This window comes from Amphiprion ocellaris, chromosome 9, assembly GCF_022539595.1.
Source record: "Amphiprion ocellaris isolate individual 3 ecotype Okinawa chromosome 9, ASM2253959v1, whole genome shotgun sequence".
NCBI lineage: Eukaryota > Metazoa > Chordata > Actinopteri > Pomacentridae > Amphiprion > Amphiprion ocellaris.
The window spans coordinates 16,103,983-16,127,751 of record NC_072774.1 but is presented as its reverse complement, the minus strand read 5'-3'; the positions used below and the strand labels follow the sequence as shown (position 1 = coordinate 16,127,751).

The following is a 23,769-nucleotide window of genomic DNA, read 5'->3' as shown; positions in this document are numbered from 1 at the left end:
CTGTTTTGAACAGCGGCAAGAAACTGTATGAAATGGGAATTTTAATAAAAAAAAATACAATAAAAGGGCAGAGAGGCTCCAAACCCTTAAAAATCTACAGGCCCAGGGATTTTCAGCTCCCAAAGATATTTCCTTTTTTTACATGAACTGATTCAACTTGCTCATACTTGCATCTGCATTTAAATAAATATATATTATTTTTCTGCCACCGATAAAGCACATCTGATTTAGTTCAACATATAAGTTGTGGATACCTCACAGGGTCATTCCACTTATTTACAGCTTGGTTCTTATTTTTATAGTTTTGGTTGTCCTTTTTTTAGCTTATGATAATGTTGTAGTATATCAAAATAATTGCTGAAATCTAGAAGACATCAGAACTGTAATGAAATTGGAAGGCAGCGTTTGTTATTACTCACCAGAAAAACTCATGTACCGATGAGCCCTATTAAAACCACCTGCTTAATATTGCCTAAGTCCCCATCATGCCATCAAAACAGCACTGACCTATTGAGACATGAACTTAACAGGACCTCTGAAGGTGTCGGTACCTAGACCAAATTAGCAGCATATCCTGTAAATTGTGCAAGATGCAAGATGCTGCCTCCATGTATCTGGTTAGTTTCTCCAGCACGTCCCACAGGTAATCGTTTGGGCTGAGATTGTAGGGATTTGGAGGCCAAGTTAACATGTTGAACTTTTGGTCATGTTCCTCAAACCATTCCTGTTTGCAGTGCGGCAGAGCATCACACTATCTCTGCCTTTTTCTGATAGTGTGTCCTGCTTCCTGTCTTCCCCATAAAAATGAGGAATTAATACCTGGACATTCATGATATAAATATAACTCATCAGATGGGGCCGACCTTCTTCCATTGCTCAAAGGTCCAGTTTTAACGTTCACGTTCCCACTCTGGATACTTTTGGTAGTGGACAGGTATCACTCTGATTGCTTTGCAGCCCCATAAATAGCAATCTGTGATGCAATGTGTGTTCTGACACCATTCTGTCATTATCAACAATCAGGTTTTCAGCAATTTGTGCTGAAGTGGCTGTTGTATGCTTTGGCCAACCTTCCCTCCATTAATGTTGTTTTGGAGATTCGGTCACTAACCATCAGAGTTGGGCCTTGTCAAGATCTCTCAGATCCTTACACTTGACCATTTTTTCTGCTTCTCACACATCAAGTGTTCACTTGCTGCCTAGTATAGCCCACCTCCTGACAGGTGCAATTGTAATGAGATAATCAATATCTTTCACTGCATCTGCCAGTGCTTTTTTATCAGTGTTTAAGCCTATATTGATCTGACAACCCCGATGGCCTCATTTACGAGTCCAAAACCTTGAGAAGTCATTGTTGCAAATATAAACATATAACACATAAAACCCCACTATGTTTAGGCTTTGCTTAAGGAATAAAATATAAATACATAGACCTTGGTTGAGGTTAGAGGAGCATATAGTGGTTATGGTGGAAGGATACTAGCAATGATCGCTGATAAGAGATGGTAAGAGACAGCCTTCGGTAGCAAGTTTTATTGTTTGGTTCTTTGCTCCCTACAGACAAGAGTCATAATTCCTGCTGCTGCTGGAGAGATTTCTCACTTGAACATAAACATACAATACCATGCTCCCATTTTTCTTTGGACAGCAGTGTCAAACTGCTGTATTTGAATGTAAAATCTAAATTAAGCTCACCTAAATTTATTTTTTTATTCATTATCTTTATTTTCTCCTGCATAATAAGCTATTGATTGTCTGAGCGTCTCTGCTGATTTTTGTTTCCTGTTTCACTTATATGTAGAGATATCACTATGTCTCTACAACTCACTTGGTTGTGTAATTTTAGAATTACAGATATAAACGAACATTAATTTGTATGTGAGAGACAGTTCGTGGCAGAACACTGATATGACTTCAAATCATTATAAATATCATAGCAAAACAGCAGTACTATGAACATTTTATACATATTTAGAATCAAGCCAATGTAGAAAATTTTGCAATCCTTGAAGAGTTGCTCACCAGCAGCATCATATGAGCTGAAACCATTTCCAGTAAGTTATTACTGTGTTGTTCCCAAGACTTTCTCAACATGGCAGCTGGAAGTTATGAGTCCTCAGCAGCTAATGGATGTTCCTTACACGCCATGACTGCAGGCGAACCTAGACACCTCTGTGCTCATCATAGTATGACAAAGAGAAGTCCAAAGGTTTTAAGACTGGCAAGGGACACGCACAAACCCATGTTGCATATAAATTTCACATATGACAGCAACGTCAGACAAAGAACAAATGACTCCACTGCACATCTCTTACGGAAAGCACAGCTAGACCCGCTAGCCTCTTTTTCTAGTACTTTAGTGCTGATGTCCGTTCCTGTCATGTCGGTGTAGATGAATGCCTGTGGTGAAGGGAGGAGGGAGGCAGAGTGTAAAGAGATGCATATGTACCTTATGGCTAAGGCATGAATGATTCATTAAAGTAGCATTATGCAGTGTTATAATAGGTAGTCACACACAGGGGTGTGAGTCATTTTAGGTTCTTTATACACAGAAGTTCTCAGTCTGTGATGGTGTGAAAAAACAAAGCACAAAACATTGCTTTTTGGGCAAAAGGGTGTTTTTCTGATGAAAAGAAAGTTTGTTTTCTCTAAAGTTCAGATTTTCTACGTTCTATGCATGTTGACGTGTCAATTCTCCAGTTTTAAATTAATTAATAAAAATGTAATAATTTTAATTATTTGCAAGAAAACTAACGGGCTTGAACATAGAAAAGAATGCAACACCACTTGCATTTTAGATTTCTTAATGATATGTATACTGATTCTTGTGAATGCTTAATCATTAATTCAAAAGTGTCCCTTAATTTAACTAATTTAAGGTTGTTTTGTACATTAGGTGTAGTACCTGGTTGTGCCACCAGGTGAAGCTTCAGCCTTTTTAACACCGTTAGTGTATGCTATTGAAAATAATTTTATTTTGCCTGTCACTGAAAAAAATATTTGTTTATTAAGTATGTTCATCACAAAAAAACAACATCCTCATTAACACTGCTCTAAAGACACCTCCAGGGATATGTCATGAAACAGAAATCCACTACTGAATTTAATAAATACTAGGGCTGTCAAAATGAATGTGTTAATGCAGATTAATCCATCATCATGATTAATCTGATTCAAAATTTTAATGCAATTAACCCATCTGCAGCATAGGAGGACTCAAAATCCCCGGAACATCTCTGGCAACACATTTCAGGCAGTTTGTCCAAGCAGACTTACCAACACACATGCCGCTGCACATGAGCAGATAGGCAGTTGATCCGGTAGTGGCAAACAGCATGTTGGCTGTCCCGGTGAGATGCATTTATTTGACAAGACAGCAATCATGGCTGTTGTTCATAGACAGAAAATCTGAACTTTTATGATGCTGTAGAGGCTCAAAGTCCACATGAAGAGGAGGTCAGGGTATATGGTTGGGTTGACATGGCACAGAAACTGCTGTTTTGGAAGGTACTGATAAATGACATGATGCTAATAATTTGTATTTTGTCATTTAGGAAGATTTTTTTGTTGCTTTTATTAGAAGCTCTAAGTTGGGCTTAACTTCTCCGTGGTTGCTTGTAACACCGAGTTAAAGTTGTGGCTTTTCTTGTTGTCTTTTTCTCAGATAAAAACAAGTTAAAAGAATAGTTGCTTAAATACAGAGTTTTTTTAATACTTTGACACATATGTGCACTTAAACCCAGTTGCCAGCTGCAGGCGTAGCAGGGGGGAGAAAAGTTTCTAACCTGATTTTCCTCTGTTCTAAAGTCGCACACAGATATGTTGTCAGTGGGATTTCTCTACAATTCTTACAGACTGGGGATCAAGATGCACACACCTGCATGCTCAGTTTAGATAGTCATAAATAATTTTAGATGTTTAAAACAGGTCACAGGATCCTCATTAAAACTACCTCCTTGGCTGCCTTGAAGGTTTTGGTTTGACATGAGTTTCCACCCAGCGCCACCAAACTGCAGATGTTTTTTTGTTTCTTTGTTTACTTTTACCTCTGATGGAATTATTCAGTAAAACAGGCTAAAACAACACAAAAAGCAGATAAGCATTAATGTTGTTTGTTGTTATTCTTTTGTCACTGTGTACTTCCGGCTTGTTGTGTTGGTGCTGCTGGGTGAATACCACAGGCTCTCTAAGTTCTGCAGCTGAGAAAAGTATTGTTCGTCTCTCACTGACACCCAGTCCTGTTTTGCAATTGCACAGTGGCACAGTGAAGGCCATGAGATCTGTGAGGTGAAGAATTAAAATCGACAGGCTTAAGTTAAACACTGACTGACAGCAGATCAGTGGAAGAGTTTCGTCAACAAAACTGATTTAAGTGGAGGAAAAGTACTGATTATTGTGGTTCTGCTGGGATTTTCTACTGAAAAGAGACTAATGACTATTGATGGTGCCTAATGCTGACTGCTTTGAAGGGAGGAGAAAAATGGGTCTACTCATCATATAATTCACTAAATCACAAAGCTGACATACAGTGCAGTAAGTAAAATCAGATGACTAACCTGTCTGCTGACTGCTAACATGAGACTGGTGGCAAAGTATTTGCTCTCCTCCGGCCATCATCAGCCATGTAGCTGATCCTGGCTTAGAGATGCAGTCTGAATGTAAACAGACAACCTCTAATTCTAAAACTGGAAACTGCTACAATATTTATGACAGTTATTGGTTGCCACCAGGCAACTAAGTTATTATAACAAAAACATGCTATTATGTTGCTCTTTGAACCCCAAGCAGTTTCTTAGGGATTGTTTTTTTTTTTTTGGTCCTGTCACATTTTTACTTACTTGCCCTCAGTTTTCACTGCGAGATAAAATCCTGTACTGCTATGGTAACGGCACGACCATGAATAGAACTCAAAAAGGCCTTTTATACAGTATAATGAAGTTAGAATGCCTTGATTCAGAAACAAACTTTGAGTTTGTTTGAGTGAAAAAGAGGAATTGTAATCAACACGTACATTTCTCCAAGTGCCCACAAATGTTCCCCATCCTGGTAAATATTGTAACTCTCCATACTATTGATATTTCCTGCTTACATTTTTATTTGTATCCACACCTATGAGCCAAAAAGTAAATGACAAGTGCTACTAACAAGTGCTAGGGAACACAGAATTTTCTGTGCAAGTTGTGCTAGTCTAGTTGAGAGTCTAGTTAGTTGAAGGAATGCCATGTCACTGATGAAAATATCTTTTCTGTTTTTACACTTTCTGCCTCTGTTAAATGGTGTAATTTTTAAAAAGGTAATATGCTTTTCAAAGCCATTGGCAGATTTGGGGGTTCACAGGGGTAAAGAAGAACTTAACCTACACTGTTTTTGCTTAAATGTGTGAAGGGATACAATACATTTTAGACCCAGATTTCCAATAACATTTGTGTTTTCATACTGCAAATGTTTTGTTTTTGTTTTTTTTTATTTTGAATAAGGATGGGATCAATTGTTTATCTCTGGAAAGCACTTCATGTTAAAATCAACATTACAAACTGGGACAAGACTAATGCTGAATGGTATTGACCATAGAATATGAAGGTTGAGTTTTCTAATTTTATTGAATGGTTCTTTTCACATCAATTGTGTTTATGTAAACTCAAAACAAAACAGGCCTTTTTTCCTGAGTTTAACTTTTCAATTATACTTGTAACCCTTATGATCACAACAGATGTGAACTGGAACTTTAAAGCCTGTAAGAAATGCAGACAAGTGCAAAACACAGCTCTTTTTATGCATTCATGACTGTAGCAAAACAAAAACAAGTCCATAATCCAAAATCTAATCAAAAACTAATCTGATTGTGATCTAACTTGTGTCTCTTTATCTGTGTTCATCTCTGTTATGGAGAATGCAACAATGTCAGATACTTGGTAGTCCGTTTTTGTAACTGAACACTGATAAAAAATAGCTAATTATATATTGTAATCATACATAGTAGCACTGAAGAAATGCTGATGTGTGTATTGCAAAAAGTATGTGTAATTATCCAGCCATAAAAATGTAGTTATAATATATTTAAATATCACACATCTCTGTATGTCAGCAGATTTTATAAACAAAGAAGCTAATTTGCATAAAAAAGGGTCACATGAAGAGTTGAGATATAGAGATTTATACTGCAGTTTCAGTAATGCTGCTTTCATTTTGCCTGTTAGAGATACTTGGTAAATAACACTTTGTGAATGTTCTCAGTACAATTACTGAAAAGGAAATGCAGCAATTTCGTGTTAAATTGAATGTGTTTGACTTTCCTGTCCTTGCCTGTTGGGTCAGATTTCCGATCACAGGGTCTATGCCAAGCTACATAGGTACCTTTGAATCTCTACCATCTGTTAAGACAGAGTTGAAGAAAGTGATCGGACTCGTTTGTGGCAGGGTAGTGTCTCATTACAAGCTCACATCCACTGAACTCAGTGTTCTTCACACATACGATTCTCCACTTCCTTCCATTTCTAACTATCTTGTCTGTCTATCTGGTGTACAGGAGCTGTTTGTCTTCACGGGACCCTTACTGCATTTGGCTCAAGTCTAGCAGCTGTGTCACAGTTTCTCCTGGTTTCAAGTAAGTCACACACACATTTAGGAATAACACCCAGATTACAGTTGTTGTAGGGGAGAACTTACAAATGTCACCGCAAACAGAAAAACAGCCATCAGGTAAAAGTTGACTTTAAGCTCAGTCTAAGCTGCTTCACTGTTGTCTTGTGCATCTTGTTCCCTTTAACATCAGATATTCTAATGTGGAGCACTGCAATAGTGATATATTATTATAGGACGTCTGTGTTTTTTTTAATGCTGTGACTCAAGAATTTAGTGTTGGCAAAACGATCAACATCATGAATTTTTAAATTGTCAGACATATTTCAAGAGTCCTCATAAGTGTCTATGTTGCCTGTAACTGTATTTTGATTCAACACAGTTGCTGACATTTGTGCACATATTGGGGACAATAACCATGTTTTACTGCAACTGTTTCTCCTGCTCATCTTTCAAAATAAAAGTGCTCTGTGGAGCCTGTAGAACAGCACCCTGACAGCAAACAAGCACCACATTCTTAGTGGATTTGAAGACTCTCAAATGTGCGTGAGAAGCAAAAATAAAGTGGGAGATTGTGTTCTCATTTCACTGAGTCACCTGATCCAAAAGCTGTTTGTTTTATGCGAGGTCCTGGTTAACTCTTTGTGACTCTATTTCTCAAATGAATGTGTCGAACATCGATGAGAACAATGCAAGCTATGAACAAAATATGCTTAATTATAGATGGTGAAGTTTATGTACACGTTTAAGCCATAAAAAAGCACAAAGGGTCCAAAACAAATAAGAAAAAAGAATATTACAATTACTAATAATAGCATGATTTTGAATTAATGGGTACTAAATGGGGAAATAAAAGGGGAAAGTGCTGAGATTCATAATCTGCCAAGGACTTGGTCTTGGTTAATCAAGGGCCAATCAACATTTTATCATAGAGAGCAGAGCTACACTGTAATTAAATTTTTGTTGACTTTGCTGTTCTGGCTGCACCCCAATGAGTTACATCACAGTCAAATGTTTTTTTCTTTTAAGAGTTTATGGAAAAACACCAGTTGTAACATCACTGATTGGGGTGTGACCCAAAGTTAAACATACTTCAAGTTTCAGCCCCTTAATGATGCAGCACTAATTTTCTGCCCGATGTGATTCATTGTCTGTAATAATGAACCACAAAGGAACAAAACTGTGCAGATTTGCTTTCTAATCAAACACTCCAGCAGCAGGAGGTTTCAGCTGTTAATTCTTCTCCAGAAGAAGTTGTACTAATTAGTGAGATCAGCCACTGTGCTGTTTGGTCAGTCTGAAAGCACATGGGTGGGCACAGCAATATAAAGACATTATTAATTCTCTAACTCACAGTCACAGAGGACAGATTTGTAACTTCGTCAATAATGCATAGCCAAGCAGGTGCAGAAGCAATAATTTTCATATCTCCTCTTACTCCTCAAGTGCATTGTTGAAGACTGCCCAGATCAAATTGACCTGCATGACCTGCTGGGGTAACTTCCTCTTGATAATCAGTTGCTAATCTAGAGTTAGACAAGTGCACAATAGCAACATGATGAATATCTGATCAGCAGTTTATAATGAAACATTTCACTGGCCCCATTTGAGACCCACAAAATGATTCCATCTTGTTTATTAATGAGAGGTCAACATTGGATTTGGATAATTTGGCTGTTGGTGAAAAGGCAGTGTGGAGGAGGAACAGGCAGTAGATCAGAAGAATGAAAATGATGGCTACTTCTGTGCTCTTGTGAAGTGGAAGGAATCCATTCGACATACACACTTAGAAAACCTGCTGTTGAAAATCTAGATAGATAGATAGATAGATAGATAGATTCACAGAGGTCTTTAGAGAGTAGAATATTCTTTAGTTTCAAAGCCTCTGAAAGTGTGAAACAGTGCACGTGTTTTACAGTTGATCCAGCAGTGCCACCAAGACATGAAGCACATAAAAACATTTGTTAATTTTGATGTTGAAGATAAGAATCACAAAACAGACTACCGAAAATGACACAGGTTGACATTTGCATGTTGGTTTTTATGCTCTTTAATGTGCTGTAGTCAACTTGTGAATACTGTATCTAACCTGTAAACTGATGTTATCGCCAGATGTTTGTGTGTGGTTGCTTGTTCAGCAAGCCAAAAAGTAGGACAAGGTGGATGGAGATCACCAATCAATGATTGGACAGTGAGGGCTTTTTTATTCATGTACATATATATGTAGAGGGAGACAGGGAGAGAGATTATTACTTCCACCAAGGGGGCAGAGAATCGGCCAAAGTAATGCTTTCAGTGCCGTTTGTCTGCCAGCAGGATTATTAAAAACCACCAAACCAAATTTCATGAAACTAGTGTAGAGGTGGAGCATGGCCACAGGAGTAATCCATTAACTTTTTTTTGTGCAGATCTTTCTTTAAAATTGTGAGGGAGGGCATTGGCCTTGGTTGACCTTTGTGTTTTCCAAATGCACTTACAGTTGAGGAAAGTAGCATTACAGTTCAGGTACAGAAATTGAGAACATTTCACTCCCAGGTGTTTTTTTGCTTGTCTGGTCAAAGTAAGAAATTAAGGGAGACAGAAAAGAAAAAAACATTGGTTATTTGCAAACAGTTTCTCAGTCTGCATTAACAGATAAGCAGCAGCTTTCTGGTTAATGCACAGAAAGAGTGTCATGTAGTGAAACCTGAAATTAATAATCTCATTGTTATCTGAAAGGAGAATCACACAAGACATGTGATTCACATCCATTATACACCACTATATTATCAAAACTGCAATATGTCCCTGGGCAGATGGACAAAAAACAACCACAGAACAATAGTTGCACCACATAAAACAGCAGAATACATAAAAGTGTGAGATAATGAATAGAATCAGCATGATAAATACAAGGCAACGCATTGTCATTGGTAATGACAGTTTTGTGCCAACTTTAACCAAGCAACAGGTCAATCATTGCCTATATTTTCTTCATCCATTTCTCTCACCCTCTCTCTGTCTTTAAGCCTGTGTCATAAAATCAAAAGTGATGTTCGGCTGCATGTGTTTCAATCATGCAGCAGTGTGCTGCACTGTCTGGCAAAATAGTGAAGAAAGATGAATGGGTGGTTGGATGGACAGATGGATGAATGAATAGGTAGACAGATAGATGGATGCAGTAAAGAGTAGAGGAGGAGGAGGAGGAGCTAGGGCAGTTAAAGGTACTATTTTCTTCTCCTGACAGTCAAGGACTTTGCGTGTCCCTGTATGGTTGATGTACAACCTGCTACTAAATCACCTCTCCGGATGTTTTTTTTTCTTTTACCTCTGTGTACATTGGTTGTAAACTGCTGTGTGCGGAGTTTGCTGTAGACTGACACCACACTGCATTTAGCCTGTCACATACACAGACAGAAAAAGAGAGGGAGGGAGAGCAACACTTCTACTGTCAACTGACTTCCAACTGATTATTTTGACGACTGAAAATGTGCAGACCTGGAATTATTGCATATCTCTTCCTTGGCCACCCAGACATATTATTTTCCCTGCCCTCACACGGACAGAGGCTAATGGGATTTTTTATTTTTTTAAATACATGTTTCTGTGCACCCTCTTATATTTGTTTATTTGAGAGAGGCTGATGTTGCGGTTCTTGGACTTAAATCATTGTTTTTGTTGCATTTTCAGTCTTTGTGTGATGAGGTGTGTGAAGGAGTAGATTTTTATGAACACACGTACTCACTTTCCTGCCAGTTTCTTGGCCAAGCACTCTGACGTCCTGAAGTCTTGTGACTTTGAGGTTGCCAGACAACCAGCTGATTCCACCGAGTGGTTAGCTTATCTTAGCATATAACCTGGAAACAGCTGGTTGTCTAGCAACCTCAAAGTCGTGACAAGACTGCAGAAAGTCGCTGCACCCAGCTAAGAAAAATCCCATAAATAACCCTTTTCAGTATCACAACTTATAGGTATTAAACTGATTTCTGAATTGACTAAATGATTAAAATATAACATTTTAATAGTTGGTCTTACTAGGTGCTATAAGGTGGGTTTTGCAACTTTTCTACAGAAGAAAGATAAAATAGTTTTCACATTCAGAGGATGAAGTGGTTCATCAGGTTTTTGTTGAGGATGATTGTTGTGAAGGGAGGGAACATTGAGTTAGCTGAAATCAAGGTTTAATTTGTGAGGCAGCATTGTTTAGAAATGTGTGAAAGTTTTATGGGTTGAAGTGTCATTTATGCCTCCTGGTACACGCTGACATAATCCTTTAAGACACTTGGCTTTGAAAGAACTAAAAGTAACGAGATTTTGATAGAAAATATATTTTGGTTTATTAATAAAGACAGTTTTATGAGACATAAAAGATGGCCAGCAAGATTAAGAAGGTTGTTTTTCATTTTGTTGTTTTCTTTAAAGAGTTTCAGGAACAGAATTAAGTATAGGGTGATGGTTGACATTTAGATTAGGGCTGGGCATGTGGTTTAGGTTTGTAGCTGTCACTGGATGGTCCTTGTGAGTTCAGCGAGAGAGGAAGTGCCGATGTGGCTTCACGCTGGCGAGGTGCACACAGAGCTGCTCGCTGAGGTTTGATTTATGAGTGGTCTTTAGCGTGCGGGACAGAACCGCACTGGAAACCAGTGTACCAGAACCTGAAAGAGATCAGCCAAAATATCCTGTCCAAACCCAACTACAGTATCAGCACCCTGCCAGAGAAAGGGAGAGAGAAGTATGAGCAGAGACAAAACAAAGAAAACAGGAGGAGAAACAAATGATGGAAACTAAAAGAAAGGACAAAGCTAAGGAGCAAGCAATGCATGTAAAGAGATGGATTAAAGGAGGAAAAAGAAAGGCAAAAGGAGCAAGGGAGAAAGGGAGTAGGAAAAGTGAGAGTGGGAAGAGGAGAGTGAGTTTTATCAGTCTGATTCCAGAGTGCAGAACATCTGTTTTACATTTGGTTTTGTATTCAGGAAAAGAAATGCTCTGTTCTGGCTGCTTGCGTCTGACTCTGAAGTAAAGTCAGCATTAAGAGATATCTTTTATATGCTACACACACACACACACACACACACACACACACACACACACACACACACACACACACACACACACACACACACACACACATATATACACATATATATATACACATATATGTCATTGAAAGAAGGTGTGGAATAGCTGGTGAAAGAGGGGAAAAGGAAAAATGGGGTGATAAAGGGATGGTGATGAGATGAATTAGGCAGGAGCAGAAAGACTCTGACCAGAGTTTAAGATGAAGCCGCTCAAAAGTCATCCACCTCCCGGGACTTCCTTCTCTCTCTGCCTGTCTCATTCTCCCTGTCCTCTCTCACATCATTCTTTTCATGGACTATCAGTCCCTTTTTTCCCATCTAGTCCTTTCTCATCCAGAGGTGGCATAAATTTTAATGACTGATTCGTGGTGGATCCAGGAGATAGGAGGGGGGAAAGCACAGAAGACTGACAGCCCTCTTTCTGTCTCCTCGTCTCTCACACGGAAAGATTGTGTGACTGGACAGCTCGATTTCAGACCATTTCTGGGTCTGTTAGTTCACGTGCCATACATAATGCATTCAATTTAATCACCATCGCCAAAGCATAATGCCAAACCAAAAGACAAGGACAGAGGCTGGATAAAGACCCTGGAATGGAAAAACTGGTTAGCTGTCCAGACCAAGCAACACCTATGTCAATGAGGCTGCCAAGATTTGTATATTTGGGTTATTGTCAACAAATCCCATGAAACAACATCGTTTCATTTGTCTCTCACTACTTTCCAACATTTCTAACATGTCTATGGCACTCAGCTCCAAGCTGATTGGTTTCTGAAGACGTCAATCATTAATCTCATGAATGTAATGTCTTATTTGTTGGTGGGCTTATTTCTTCAGCAGTGCTTGCAAACACTGCTCAAACTGGAGTAAATGGTCAATTTGCTAGGGACTATTTTCAGCTGTGGATTAATACACTTTTGTTCTCTAGTATGTATGTCCAGTAATCAAAATGTGTGTGTGAAAGTGGTTCAAAATAAACGGCACTGTTTGATGATGAGAGCTGCACAGTGGCTCGGTGGTTAGCACTGTAGCCTTGCAGCTAGAAGATCCCCGGTTCACGTCCCGGCCTGGGATCTTTCTACTTGGCATTTTCATGTTGGCACTGTGTGTGCGTGGGTTTTCTCTGGGTACTCCGACTTCCTCCCACAGTCCAAACACATGCTCAGGTTAATTGGTGATTCTAAATTTTTCATGATCCTAATGAGGATTAAGTGGTGTATAGATAATGGATGGATGGATGTTTGATCATGATTTCACTGACTATCAGACTGGAACAGGCACAATTCAGCTTTGGCTGTTCAGTCATGATGCCCAATCATTGTTAGAATCTGTTCTGCAGTCATTATGTGTAATCCCATTTGAGGAAATAACAGCTGCTATCTGGATGTTTTTTTTCCCCAAAGCACATTGTATCTCAATTTTTAAAATTTAAATAATTATTGTTGTGCTTATTTGTATTATTGTTGGTATTATGCTGTTACTCTCACATTGTGGTCGTCCAGATCAATGATAAAATATTTCTAACTGCGCAGCTTTTGTGTCTTTAGATTAAATTTGTATTCATGCAGTACTTCACGTTGTCATGGTGGCTACACATTCTGATCATTTTGAGCCTGCATTTTATCTTGTTTATGAATTTTCATCTAGAGGCGTTAATTTGTTGCACAGATTCTCACCTTATGTGGATTCATCTGTGTGGCATGTTATTTAAGACAGCAGAAATTAAAATTCTGACCTGCTAAATGAAATCAATATTGTGCCACTAAGTGTATAGCTCTTTTATCATCAATGCCAGAATACAAATAGTGATCACAATTCGCATCTACCACACCAGGTGGACAGACTGTTTAATTTGGTTTTGTTTGACCAGGTCAGAACAAAACTGACAACAACTGAAATGGCAGCATTAGGGCTGCAGTAAACTAGTAAGAGTGTAATGGAGCCAACTACAGGACATTGAACCCCAACTGAAAAGCTTTGGTGGTAAAAGCAGCCTGCCAGTTCTTTGGAAAGTCAAGCAGAACAGGATGAATTCTTACTTGATGGTCCTTGTATTCAGCTGCTTATTCATGTGTATAAACACCAGGGAAGGTCAATTATTGTCACCAAGTCTTGCATGCTATTATAAATGTAAGAGTGACCCGTCATCCAGTTAACACAACTCTGTTTACAAGCTTTACTTATTGCAAAGTGTCCCCACTAGCTTATTGCTACACCACTTAGATATTTGACCCTCACTGTGCAATATGTATCATGTATGTGCACGGTTTGACACTTAGAGACTGTTTTACATCATCTGTTTAAAAGTTTCTCTCTGATTTCAACACTTGTAACCAGTCCATTGTCAATTTGCACATAAAAAAGAGCAGCAGCTTCCACTTCCAACATGTTTTTAGGCTTAGGCACAAATGGTGTTTTAACTGTAAGGTTCTTTGTGCAGCCTTTCAGAACTATTGGATGTCACCCGAGAACCTTCACTTACTCTCATTTACAGTCAGGTTGTGTGCACAAGAGCAAACAAAAAATGATCCAGTCACAACCATTAGTTGACCCTAACATAGGAAAATACATCTCGTTTTTAAAACAAGTGACATTATCTTCACTTCACCTGTCTCTCCTTCACTCTGCTCATGTCTGTTCCGCTCTTTGTGTGTCTGTTTCCATGTTCTGTCCAACCAGTGGGGACCCATGTGTGGAAACAGACAGAAGGTAGTAGAACAGACAACCTCAAAACAGTTGTCGAGACTCATATTGACTTAGTATGAAATAGAATTTCAGTCTCTTCTAGTCTGCAATAACGCCACCATATCTTTACAAAGCAGATAGTTTTTTTGCAGTTTAAATTAATTTATGCTCAAAATCTTACATATTGCACCTTTAACCGTAATTTGACCCAAAGTCAATCATAATATATATATTTATATAATAACATAATCCAAATATGTAAAAACAAATAGACAAATCAAATCGACATTGGACCCGTAGAAACTGTAATATACTGTTTTTCCACGTAATTTTTTTTGTCATTAAGGGTTCCACTGGAGCTCTGTTTGTTATGTTATTTTGTTGCGCTCTCAGTTTAATGGTCTTAGCTGGAGCAGTGTCACCAATAGTGGTTTATCTCAATTACTGGCTCCTAATATTTGCTTCTATTTGTGGATAGAACCACATTCATTCAGATTTTCTAAAGACTGACTTGAAATTTTAACTAAATTGGAATATACATCTGGCTAATGTATCTGTCCTGCTAATAAAGTTGTAGCTTGCTTGTGATTCAATGCCAGCCTTAAGCTTTAAACCAGCAGTTTCCAAACTGCAGATCAACATTAGCATTTATTTCTCATCACTGAATTTTCCTTCAGGCCTCTAACAGAGGCCTCCTCTGTTTAATACAACAATCTGAGTACAAATGATTACTGTTTACAACCTTTAGACTTGTAGCGTTAACAATGGATTTCAGGTTGAAAGCTAGAGCTCTGCTTTAGGGGATCATGAGCCAAAAAAAGTTGGGAGTGCTGTACAGAATCTATATATACGTTTGAGCAGACAAAACTTTTTACTATGACTGATATCAAAGAAAAAAAGCTTCATGCTGCGTCTTAGTGGTTTAACTTCAAGCATACCACTGCTGTCAAGCTATAGAAATACATAATTTAAAGATATATCTTGTTTTTTTTCCACAGTTTGTTCTCTCGCAGACTCCCATATTCTCAGCACCACATTGTGCATTAATCTGCCTTTCCTTGATTTGATAATCACCTCCTGTCTTACACTGACTCCCTCCCTCTTCAGGAAACATAAGACTTTAATATAAGGGGTTTTGTCAGAGGGTATAATTTAGTGCACCAGGTGTGTATTTGTGAGCTCAGCAGCTTCCTTGCTGCAGGTTTTACATCCCTAAACTTAACAATTGACGGCAGAGCTGCTGATTTAACGCACAGTAAAGACACTGAAGTGATTAATTCTTTGAGCTGATTTCTTCTCCCTTCTGACTGAGTTCAGTATTATCGCTGTTGGATATTCACTTGTTTCTACCTCCACTTTAGACATTAGTGTTTATATTGAGAATTAGGTGTATCCAGAGCGTGTGTGTGTGTGTGTGCTCGCTAATTACAGATGGGTGCTGGAAGACTGTGTTGGCATAAAATCCATGTGAGATGTATTTTTGTGTTTAGGTTATATAAGGAACTAATTGGTTTGTTATAGAGTAGGCGTGCTTGCATGCTTGTACAAAGTGTTTCTTCGTGGATACTGGATCATTACACTTGAGCTTATGCAGTATATGAGCCTCTGTCTCTTTTATTTGGTTCATTACAACGAGTGGGAGGATTGTTGGCGTTGATGTGAAGCTCTGCTCAGCTAGGAGGGCTTCCAGTCCACCGTGTATTGACTAAATCTCATTACTAAACATTCAAACCGATGCACCTGGATGAGTCGTTGATTTCTGATTGACTTGAAGGTGAAAGATGATGCATCTACAGTATAAGAAAGAGAACAGTGTATCAATCATAAGTATATTTTCATTAAAGCAGCAGAAAATCTAGAATTTTCTTGTCATTTTGGAGCTGTTGAAGCGGTGAATTAAGAGAACTTGGATTGCATAGCCACACGTTTAGATGGGCAGAAAATGTAGAACCTGACTGAGCGTTTGATTCTCACTTTGGTAAACTGTTGCTCAGTTCTTGTGTTGAATCGATTAGATTTCAAACAGTACACAAATTTAGAATAGAATGTTCTTTATTGTCATTATACAATGTATAACGAGATTGCAGATTTACCAAGATGTGATAAAGTCTGTATACACAGAGTGTAGGCAGAAACAAAAAATTGCTTTCAGTCACTCAGCTCTTGCATACAGCAGTGAAGTAGTGAACAGTGTTGTTAACGGGACCTTGTGTTCGTTTCTTAAATCTGCACTCTTTGTCCTTCTTTTTCTCAGAAATCAGCAAAAAACACAGCTTTCATTGCTAACACTTCATTGTCCAGATTCATTTCTTTGAGTTTTCTCCTGAAACAAAACAAACATACAGATGGCTTGTCAAGGCATTTCCTATGCCATTAGCCTCAGAGTGATTTAGGACCAGAAAATGTCTCAATGAAAATATTAGTGGTCAATGACAGACTTTGGTGTCTGTTGCTGTGAAAACACTTGACTGTTTTTCACTGACGGTCATACATTCAGGTATTGATGGCAGAGAAAACAAACCGTAGGTACCAATTTCACCAGCAGTAGTACACTAAAAGACTGCTGTTACAGAAAGTGCTGTGCACAGACAAGGCTCTAAGGAAGGAAATGACTAATGTAAGTACAAGCAGTGGAGTCCGATTGAGGGAAAACAAGGACATACAAAAGTAAATTCCAACTTTTCATCACAGACTAACTCCTGGAATCTGCTGAACACCACAAAATTGATGGTATTCAACCTTGTAGGAAGATCTGAGGTTGGATTTTCCCTCCAGGTCTGACCACCATCTTGTCCCAACAACAGACACTCTGACCTCAGCCAGACACAAACAAATTAAATTTTGTTACGGTGCACTTGGCTCCCTGTCTCCAAACTGTCCTCATGAGCAAAACCAATTTTGAAAAGAGGTGTTTTGTTAAAAATGGACATCCAGTGAAATGGATTGATGCAAATTTACTGACAGGCTTCTTTGTCTTTGTTGCTGTGTGTGTGTGGGTGTGTGTCTTTGTTTCTTTGTCTTCAGAGGCGGGTTTGAACAGGACGTGGAGAACGGCTACCATCAGCATCCTGATACCTGCCATGGTGAGATGGAAGCATTTGTTTACTCTCAGTCATTCACATAAGCAATAAAGAAGGAGATTGAAAAAAACTATTAACTGTTATCAGATCTTGATGGCAGCAGGCACAAGTGACTGTGGTTCTAACGAATTATAATGAAGCATTAAGATGTATTTATTTCAGCTAGGCCAGCCATTCAGTTCATATTGAAGGAGCTTGAAAAGTAGTTTGTCCGCCCACATTCGCAATCCCTGCTGGAATGCTGTTCTCAATCTTTCCATGTTAATTAAGCATATGCTCATCGAAGTGTGTCTTTTTTTGTAAGACAAAGTGGGTTGTTTATAGCTCCTTTGCACGTGTCTGGGATGTGATGAGAACCACAAAAAAAAAAGATAAATTCAACAGTCCTTATCTGCTGTCAGAAGTGAATGAATTATAGCCCTGAAAGCAGGATTCCTAACAAATATAAACTACACTCACTGATGTTGTTGTGCATTGTTCTGTCTTTTCTAGATGTCTTGGCGACCACTCGCAAGCAAAACACGGCAATAGATTCAGCGTATGGTCAGTGAACATGCCTTTATGTTTTTATTTACCTGCCTCACTTGATTTTGCTGGTCACCACTGAGCACTGAGCACTAACAGGGCAAATGCGAGACAACTAAACTCAGCAGACAGTCTTGCATCCAAGAAAGTCCTTTTAACAAATGCTACCCAGAAAATGTAGTTGGTTTGATTCTATAGTTTTGTTATGTGTTTGGGCATTTTATTTTGCAACTTGGGTCTTACTGTAGAGAATTTTGCTCTCATGCCTTTCAAATAAATTTTATTCCAAAAATGAAATATTTTAGATGCCGGGAGGCTGAATCACTTCAGCCAAAATTGCATAAAAAGTTAGACAAATAAGAACCATCTCAACAAATCCAAAGTTTTATTTTGATAGTTTTTGTTTTGTTTTTTTGATGGAGAATATGTAAGAGAACCCAAAATGTCTGTTATTTTAAGTTGTGTGCATGCGCAGCTTCAGTAAGCTCACTACAATTGATGTTTTTAACCAGGAAGTCTATCTGCAAAATTTCAGGTAAAGTTGACGTCAGTCCCAACTTAGAAATGTTTCAATAATTCTGATTCAATCATTAAGACATTTTAGTTGCAGTTCTACTCACAGGTTCCTAAACAAATTTTACTCACACGAGCAGCAAACAGTGTCTTGCAAATATATCCAACGCTATCGCTCTGCGCCATTAGTCATACAAGTTGAATGCATGCACGTCTTCCCTCCTCCTAATTCATTTGTCTTAATAAATCTTGAGTCAAGCATTATTCTCAGTTAACCTACTCCGCATTTCCTGAGATGCTTGATTAGCAGAGGAACAGCACAAACTGTGAGTGTCTTGTAACAACCGTCTTAATTTACCATATGCTGCTACAAAATGCTTCAGGAGGACCGGATTAAACTCTATTCTGCTTTTGTTCTAGTAAACCCTAAAATATTCAAGAAACCAGAAAAAGACCACTGGTTACTTCATGTAGCTTTGTATTTCATTTATCTGTGCTAAGCATCATTTCACACACCTCTGCTATGAATAGTTCAGGAGAACGACGTAGTAACATTCCATGAACAGTGACTCCTCGGTTCTCTTCTATGACAGTTAGCGCAACACCCAGACTGTAAGTAACTATTATGCTGGTCTAGACACATTATAGCTCATAAAAGTAACGTTACTACTCCTTATAGAAAACATTTTTCATCAATAGACTGGTACTTGCTCCGGGACAGACTCACTTCCCACAACAAACCCACTGGTCTACATCACCATCTTCCTTAACTGCAATGTGCTGTTTGGCTGTAGCTGTGCCAGCCTCACAGGAAAGACAATGTACTTACATTAATTCGTGTAATTATTAAATGTTTACCTAAATAGACAGAGACAGGCAGTGGTGGAGAAACTACTCAAATCTCAAGTATTAAAACCACACTGTACAAGTCCTGCACTGAAAATATTAAAGTTAAAGTATTTAGGTATAATCAGCAAAATGTACAGATTTGTTAAAGGAAGGCAGAAAAATGTCTCCTGTGCCAGTACTATAATACAGTATATTATATCAATAGATTAATATTGCTTATGCTTTTGTTGTCACTGTAGGTCAGATTTGTGTATTTGTTCATAGCCTGTCTAATTGTTTGATTAATTGTATTCTCAACCTAGTTGAATAGTTCAAATTGGTGAGTGAAATATCATAATACTAATCGCCAAAACAATTTTAAAAAATAGGACTTATAATGAAGTTGCTCTTGAAATATCCCTGACCAGCGTATTTAACCGCAGCGTACTTACATGGCGAATTGGATCAGATTTATTCAACTATGTCTCCAAAGTAAATGTTTCCCCACTTAGCAACATGGGAGGTTACAGAATCTTTTAGTAAGGCAGCTGAATGGCCGGAGCCACTTCTCCCTCTCAGCCAGTCTGACAGTTTAAACATTGAAGCCATTGTCTGAAGCATCACTCCTTTGATGGACCAGGAGCTCCACTGGCCGGGCTGCCTAATGCCCTGTATCAAGAAGGATCATCATCCCTGTCACGTCCCATTACTCCCCCGCCAGCCACACCGCACAGCCCTTGGCATGGCCAGAATAGAAATAGAAATGCCACTAAGCTGGCTAACTCTCAGATAAGATTTAGAATATGGTGTTGGGACAATTTTCGAACACTGCAACATTCAAAACTAGTCTTTTTCAATCAGATTTTTGCTGACCAGCTTTGCTCTCTTCTGTCTACACAACTAAAGCACTTGCTTTAACTTTTTTTTTTTTTTTTTAAACTTTTTTTTAACGTCAGATCCCTTTGTCACTGGACAAATTGGGACACAAGGGAACTAATGGCAGTGGCTGATTCAAGACAGTGATTAGTATCAGCACTGAGCCCATCATGCTGGAAGATGTCGGCCATTATGGCTCAGCAGAACCATCCATTCTACATCTCTCTGTCTTCTTCTCAGAACAGAGGCCACTTTGTCTGACAGGGGCTTCGGCCCAAGACCTCCCTAGTTCCACACTGCCTCCATAGTCGGTAAAGCCTCCCTGCTGGAGGAATTACCACTCAGTCAGTAGCAATACTTGATCAGGAACTGTTCTGCCTAATCCTACGGGGTTGTCACCACCCTGATGCTTCACTGCACTGTTTGAAGTTCTCAACACGCAGTCAGATTCTGTCTTTGTTTTCTTTTTTTGTGTGTGCGTATGTCTAATTTTTTTTCTAGCTGATTCACATGAAAAGCCTTTTAAGTCTCTACACTGAAGATCAATTATCAACTTTCCTAGACAATAAAACACCCCATATGCCGAACAAAGCTGTTGTCACACGGGGGCTCTGTTACTTGTTCGAAAACACACCAAAGGCAAGGACGTTTTCTTTCTTCTACTTCCCTGTCACCCAAACAATTACAGCCAGCAGAGGGAATGGCGTGAGACAAGCGCCTGCCTGTGTTGGCAATCAAATGTTCCTCTGTTGTATAATGGGCATTTTTTGCTACATTATCATCAGTAAAAGAGGACGATATGATCCTACTTGCACTTCCAGAAAAATGCAAATCTGATTTATTAATGAAGTAATGTTGAAGCCGTGAAGCTATTGTCCAAAGTGCCAGGACCAAACACCCACTGATGTACAGTTTTAATTTGCTCGGCGCAGATGGTGAACTGACAGGGCACCTCATTGAGAGTGAACACTGTCAACTGGCTCACACTGAGAGAGAGAACAAGCCCTTCTCCTTCAGTCTGGGTGTGAGCTCTGCAGAATGCTAACATTATGGCTGGCTTATTAGTACATGAGCCCAAGCCAATAGCAGCATGCTGCTCACCATACCTCAAGGACAACAGAGAGCTAATCATGCAATCAAGATGTGGAGTGTGTCATCAAGATAAATATGTTTGATAATACAAGGCCTGTGGCAGCTAATGCCCAGCGTGTTCTTGGCATATGTTTGAAGAGATTCCAAATGTGGCCGTCATAATGTTTGCTGTCTGCCCCAAGGTGATAGAGTTTGCTCTGAAACAGCTCGAATGAGGTAGTGGAAAAGAGCTGTGATTAAAAAAAAAAAAAGAAAGCACATTTCTTAGCCTGCCACATATCTATGTCCACTTACCTGTAAAAACACTTGCCAGAGCAGATGCAGGCAAGTTCTGCAGTCAGAGTTCAAGGCCATGGTAAATAAAAGAAGGAGGGGAATTTTATAAAATATGCTGGAAAGACACAATTACATGATCACTGAGTGGTTCATTAGCAAAATGTCTAATTCTCAAACTAAAACCACTTGTTCTCTTAAACTCTGATGGTTTAATTCACATATCAGGAACTTGTTTAAATGCTCAAAACGTTTGTTGTAATTTATGAAGATTCAGAAGTCGTTCAAAAATATTATGTATTTTAGTGGCCCAATGTTGCAAAGCACACTCTCATAACTCTTTCATTGCCGTGTTCAAATATTTAGAGTCACAAAATGTGGTAAGGTAGTTTTTTAATGGTATGAACTGTTTATGTGTGTGATAAAAGCAGCACCAACAATAAATGTTTGAGTCCAAGATGCCACTGCAAATACTGAAATGCCCAAATCACAATTTGCTGGAAGAATAAAAGGTTGGTTTAAGCAGCTGCAGACCTTTGTATGTATCATGGGGAGAAACAAACTGATGGATGAATTAACTACTGCTCTGTGTGCTCGTCATGTTGCTCACAATCATTACAGGGTCTGTATGTTAACGGGTGGCACCATTCTACTCAGGACACACCCTCATTTCTCTGAAGTTGATTCTCCAGGCTGATTCACATTTCACTAATCACTCACTCTGTTGCCCCCTCCTCCTCCCCCTTCGCTACAACCACAGGGAAGACCACACCCACAAGCGCCAGCACAACCTATCATGGGGCGGCATTCCCAAAGGAGGCAGGTGACCCTGAAAGAGGTACAGGTCCTGATCGCCCTCCCCCTGTTGGGGAACAAGGGTCACCTGACTCGGAGCCAATCAGTGTGGAGATGGAGGGTAAGGGGGAGGGATTTGTGTCCGAAATAACCTCTGACCTGCAGGGGATTGCGCTGCTGGGCCCCAAGCTGTACGCTTCTAACCCGACTAACTCAAAATAACAAAACACATTGCTTCACTCTGGCACAGTTTCCTGCTTTCAGCACGCATGCTTGCAGCGCATCAGTTCAATCATCCAACTTGCAGTTCCACAGTGATTGCATTCATTTCAAACAGCTAATGTAAAAATGCCAGACGAGACAAGTTCAAATCAACTCTGCTATTATGCTGTCTCCATCCATGGTTGCAGTTTTCAATTTTCCTCTCTGCAATCTGTGATGTGAACTGATGTTGAACAGCCGATGAGAAAATGAGTCCTGACCAGTAACAGCTGAAATCGGCTCCTGTTTGAGGCTAGCCGTTGAAGAACTCATGTGGCGGTATGCATGCTAATAGGTGTAAATGTTCTTCCAGGGTGAAATATCACTTTCATTAGCTAACTAACATTTAACTCTCTAGTTAAAGCAATCTCATAGTGAAAGGCAGAAAGCATTGCTAATTGATTTTTTTTTTTTTTTTTTTAATCCCTATGCTTCATTAATTAGATGACGTGATGCATAATTTCCTGGGCAGCTTCACTTAATGCTTCCAGTGACTTAAGCTCAATGTGGTGAGATGGAAATGTTGTGAATTATAAGTTTTCAATATATATGTAGACCACAATGTATATATTCAGAGCAGAGATAGACATGAATCCAATACAGCGGAGTATTCCAATGAGCTTGAAAAGTGTTAGGGAAGGATCTCGCTGTCCCTTTATGTTCGCCAATACATCTCAATGTGCTCAATACAGCAGCCGCGAAAGTGAAAGATTTAATGGCTTAAATAGACAACTGCATTGGATCTAATTAACTCCTCAAATCAAGTAGAAAGCCTGCGTCTAAACAACACTGCTCCCACATGCCCTGTCCTCATCTTTTATTTAGCTTGTCAGCACACACAAATGTTCCCTCAATGTTAAAAAAAATTCAGGGCACAAGCCAGGTAGCATTTCTCTCACTCTCAGAGACCAATCATTTACATTTAAAATTTCCATTTCTATTTCTGACAACAGTGAACGTTTCCCTGTGCACCTAACACAGACTTTGAGATGGAAAGCTAAAGCCCCAATGCCAACTTTACTGCTGTTCCACTGATTTTACTACATCTGCGAAATCTTTCTTTTGATTTTCAGATAAAGTGGAATGAATTATTGTCCTTGACTGTCCAAATTCTGCGATAAATGAATGTCTACTACAGTACAGAATTTGTACTATTTGTTATTTTTACAAACTAAACCAACAGTCTTTTACAAAAGAAAAGAGGA

General features: G+C 39.0%; 1 protein-coding gene across 7 annotated transcripts in view; it reads left to right on the top strand.

The window, feature by feature from the left end:
* Positions 1 to 23,769, top strand: part of sema6e (sema domain, transmembrane domain (TM), and cytoplasmic domain, (semaphorin) 6E) — a 159,859-nt gene that overhangs the window by 120,742 nt on the left and 15,348 nt on the right. For 5 of the 7 annotated variants that reach the window (XM_035951315.2, XM_023276925.3, XM_023276924.3 and 2 more), the window contains 4 exons: positions 6,527 to 6,604; positions 17,346 to 17,404; positions 17,894 to 17,944; positions 22,269 to 22,424. In XM_035951315.2, coding sequence (XP_035807208.1) covers positions 6,527 to 6,604; positions 17,346 to 17,404; positions 17,894 to 17,944; positions 22,269 to 22,424 — 344 coding nt within the window. The remainder of the gene's footprint in view (positions 1 to 6,526; positions 6,605 to 17,345; positions 17,405 to 17,893; positions 17,945 to 22,268; positions 22,425 to 23,769) is intronic. The other 2 variants (XM_035951319.2, XM_035951320.2) reach the window with 2 other exon arrangements.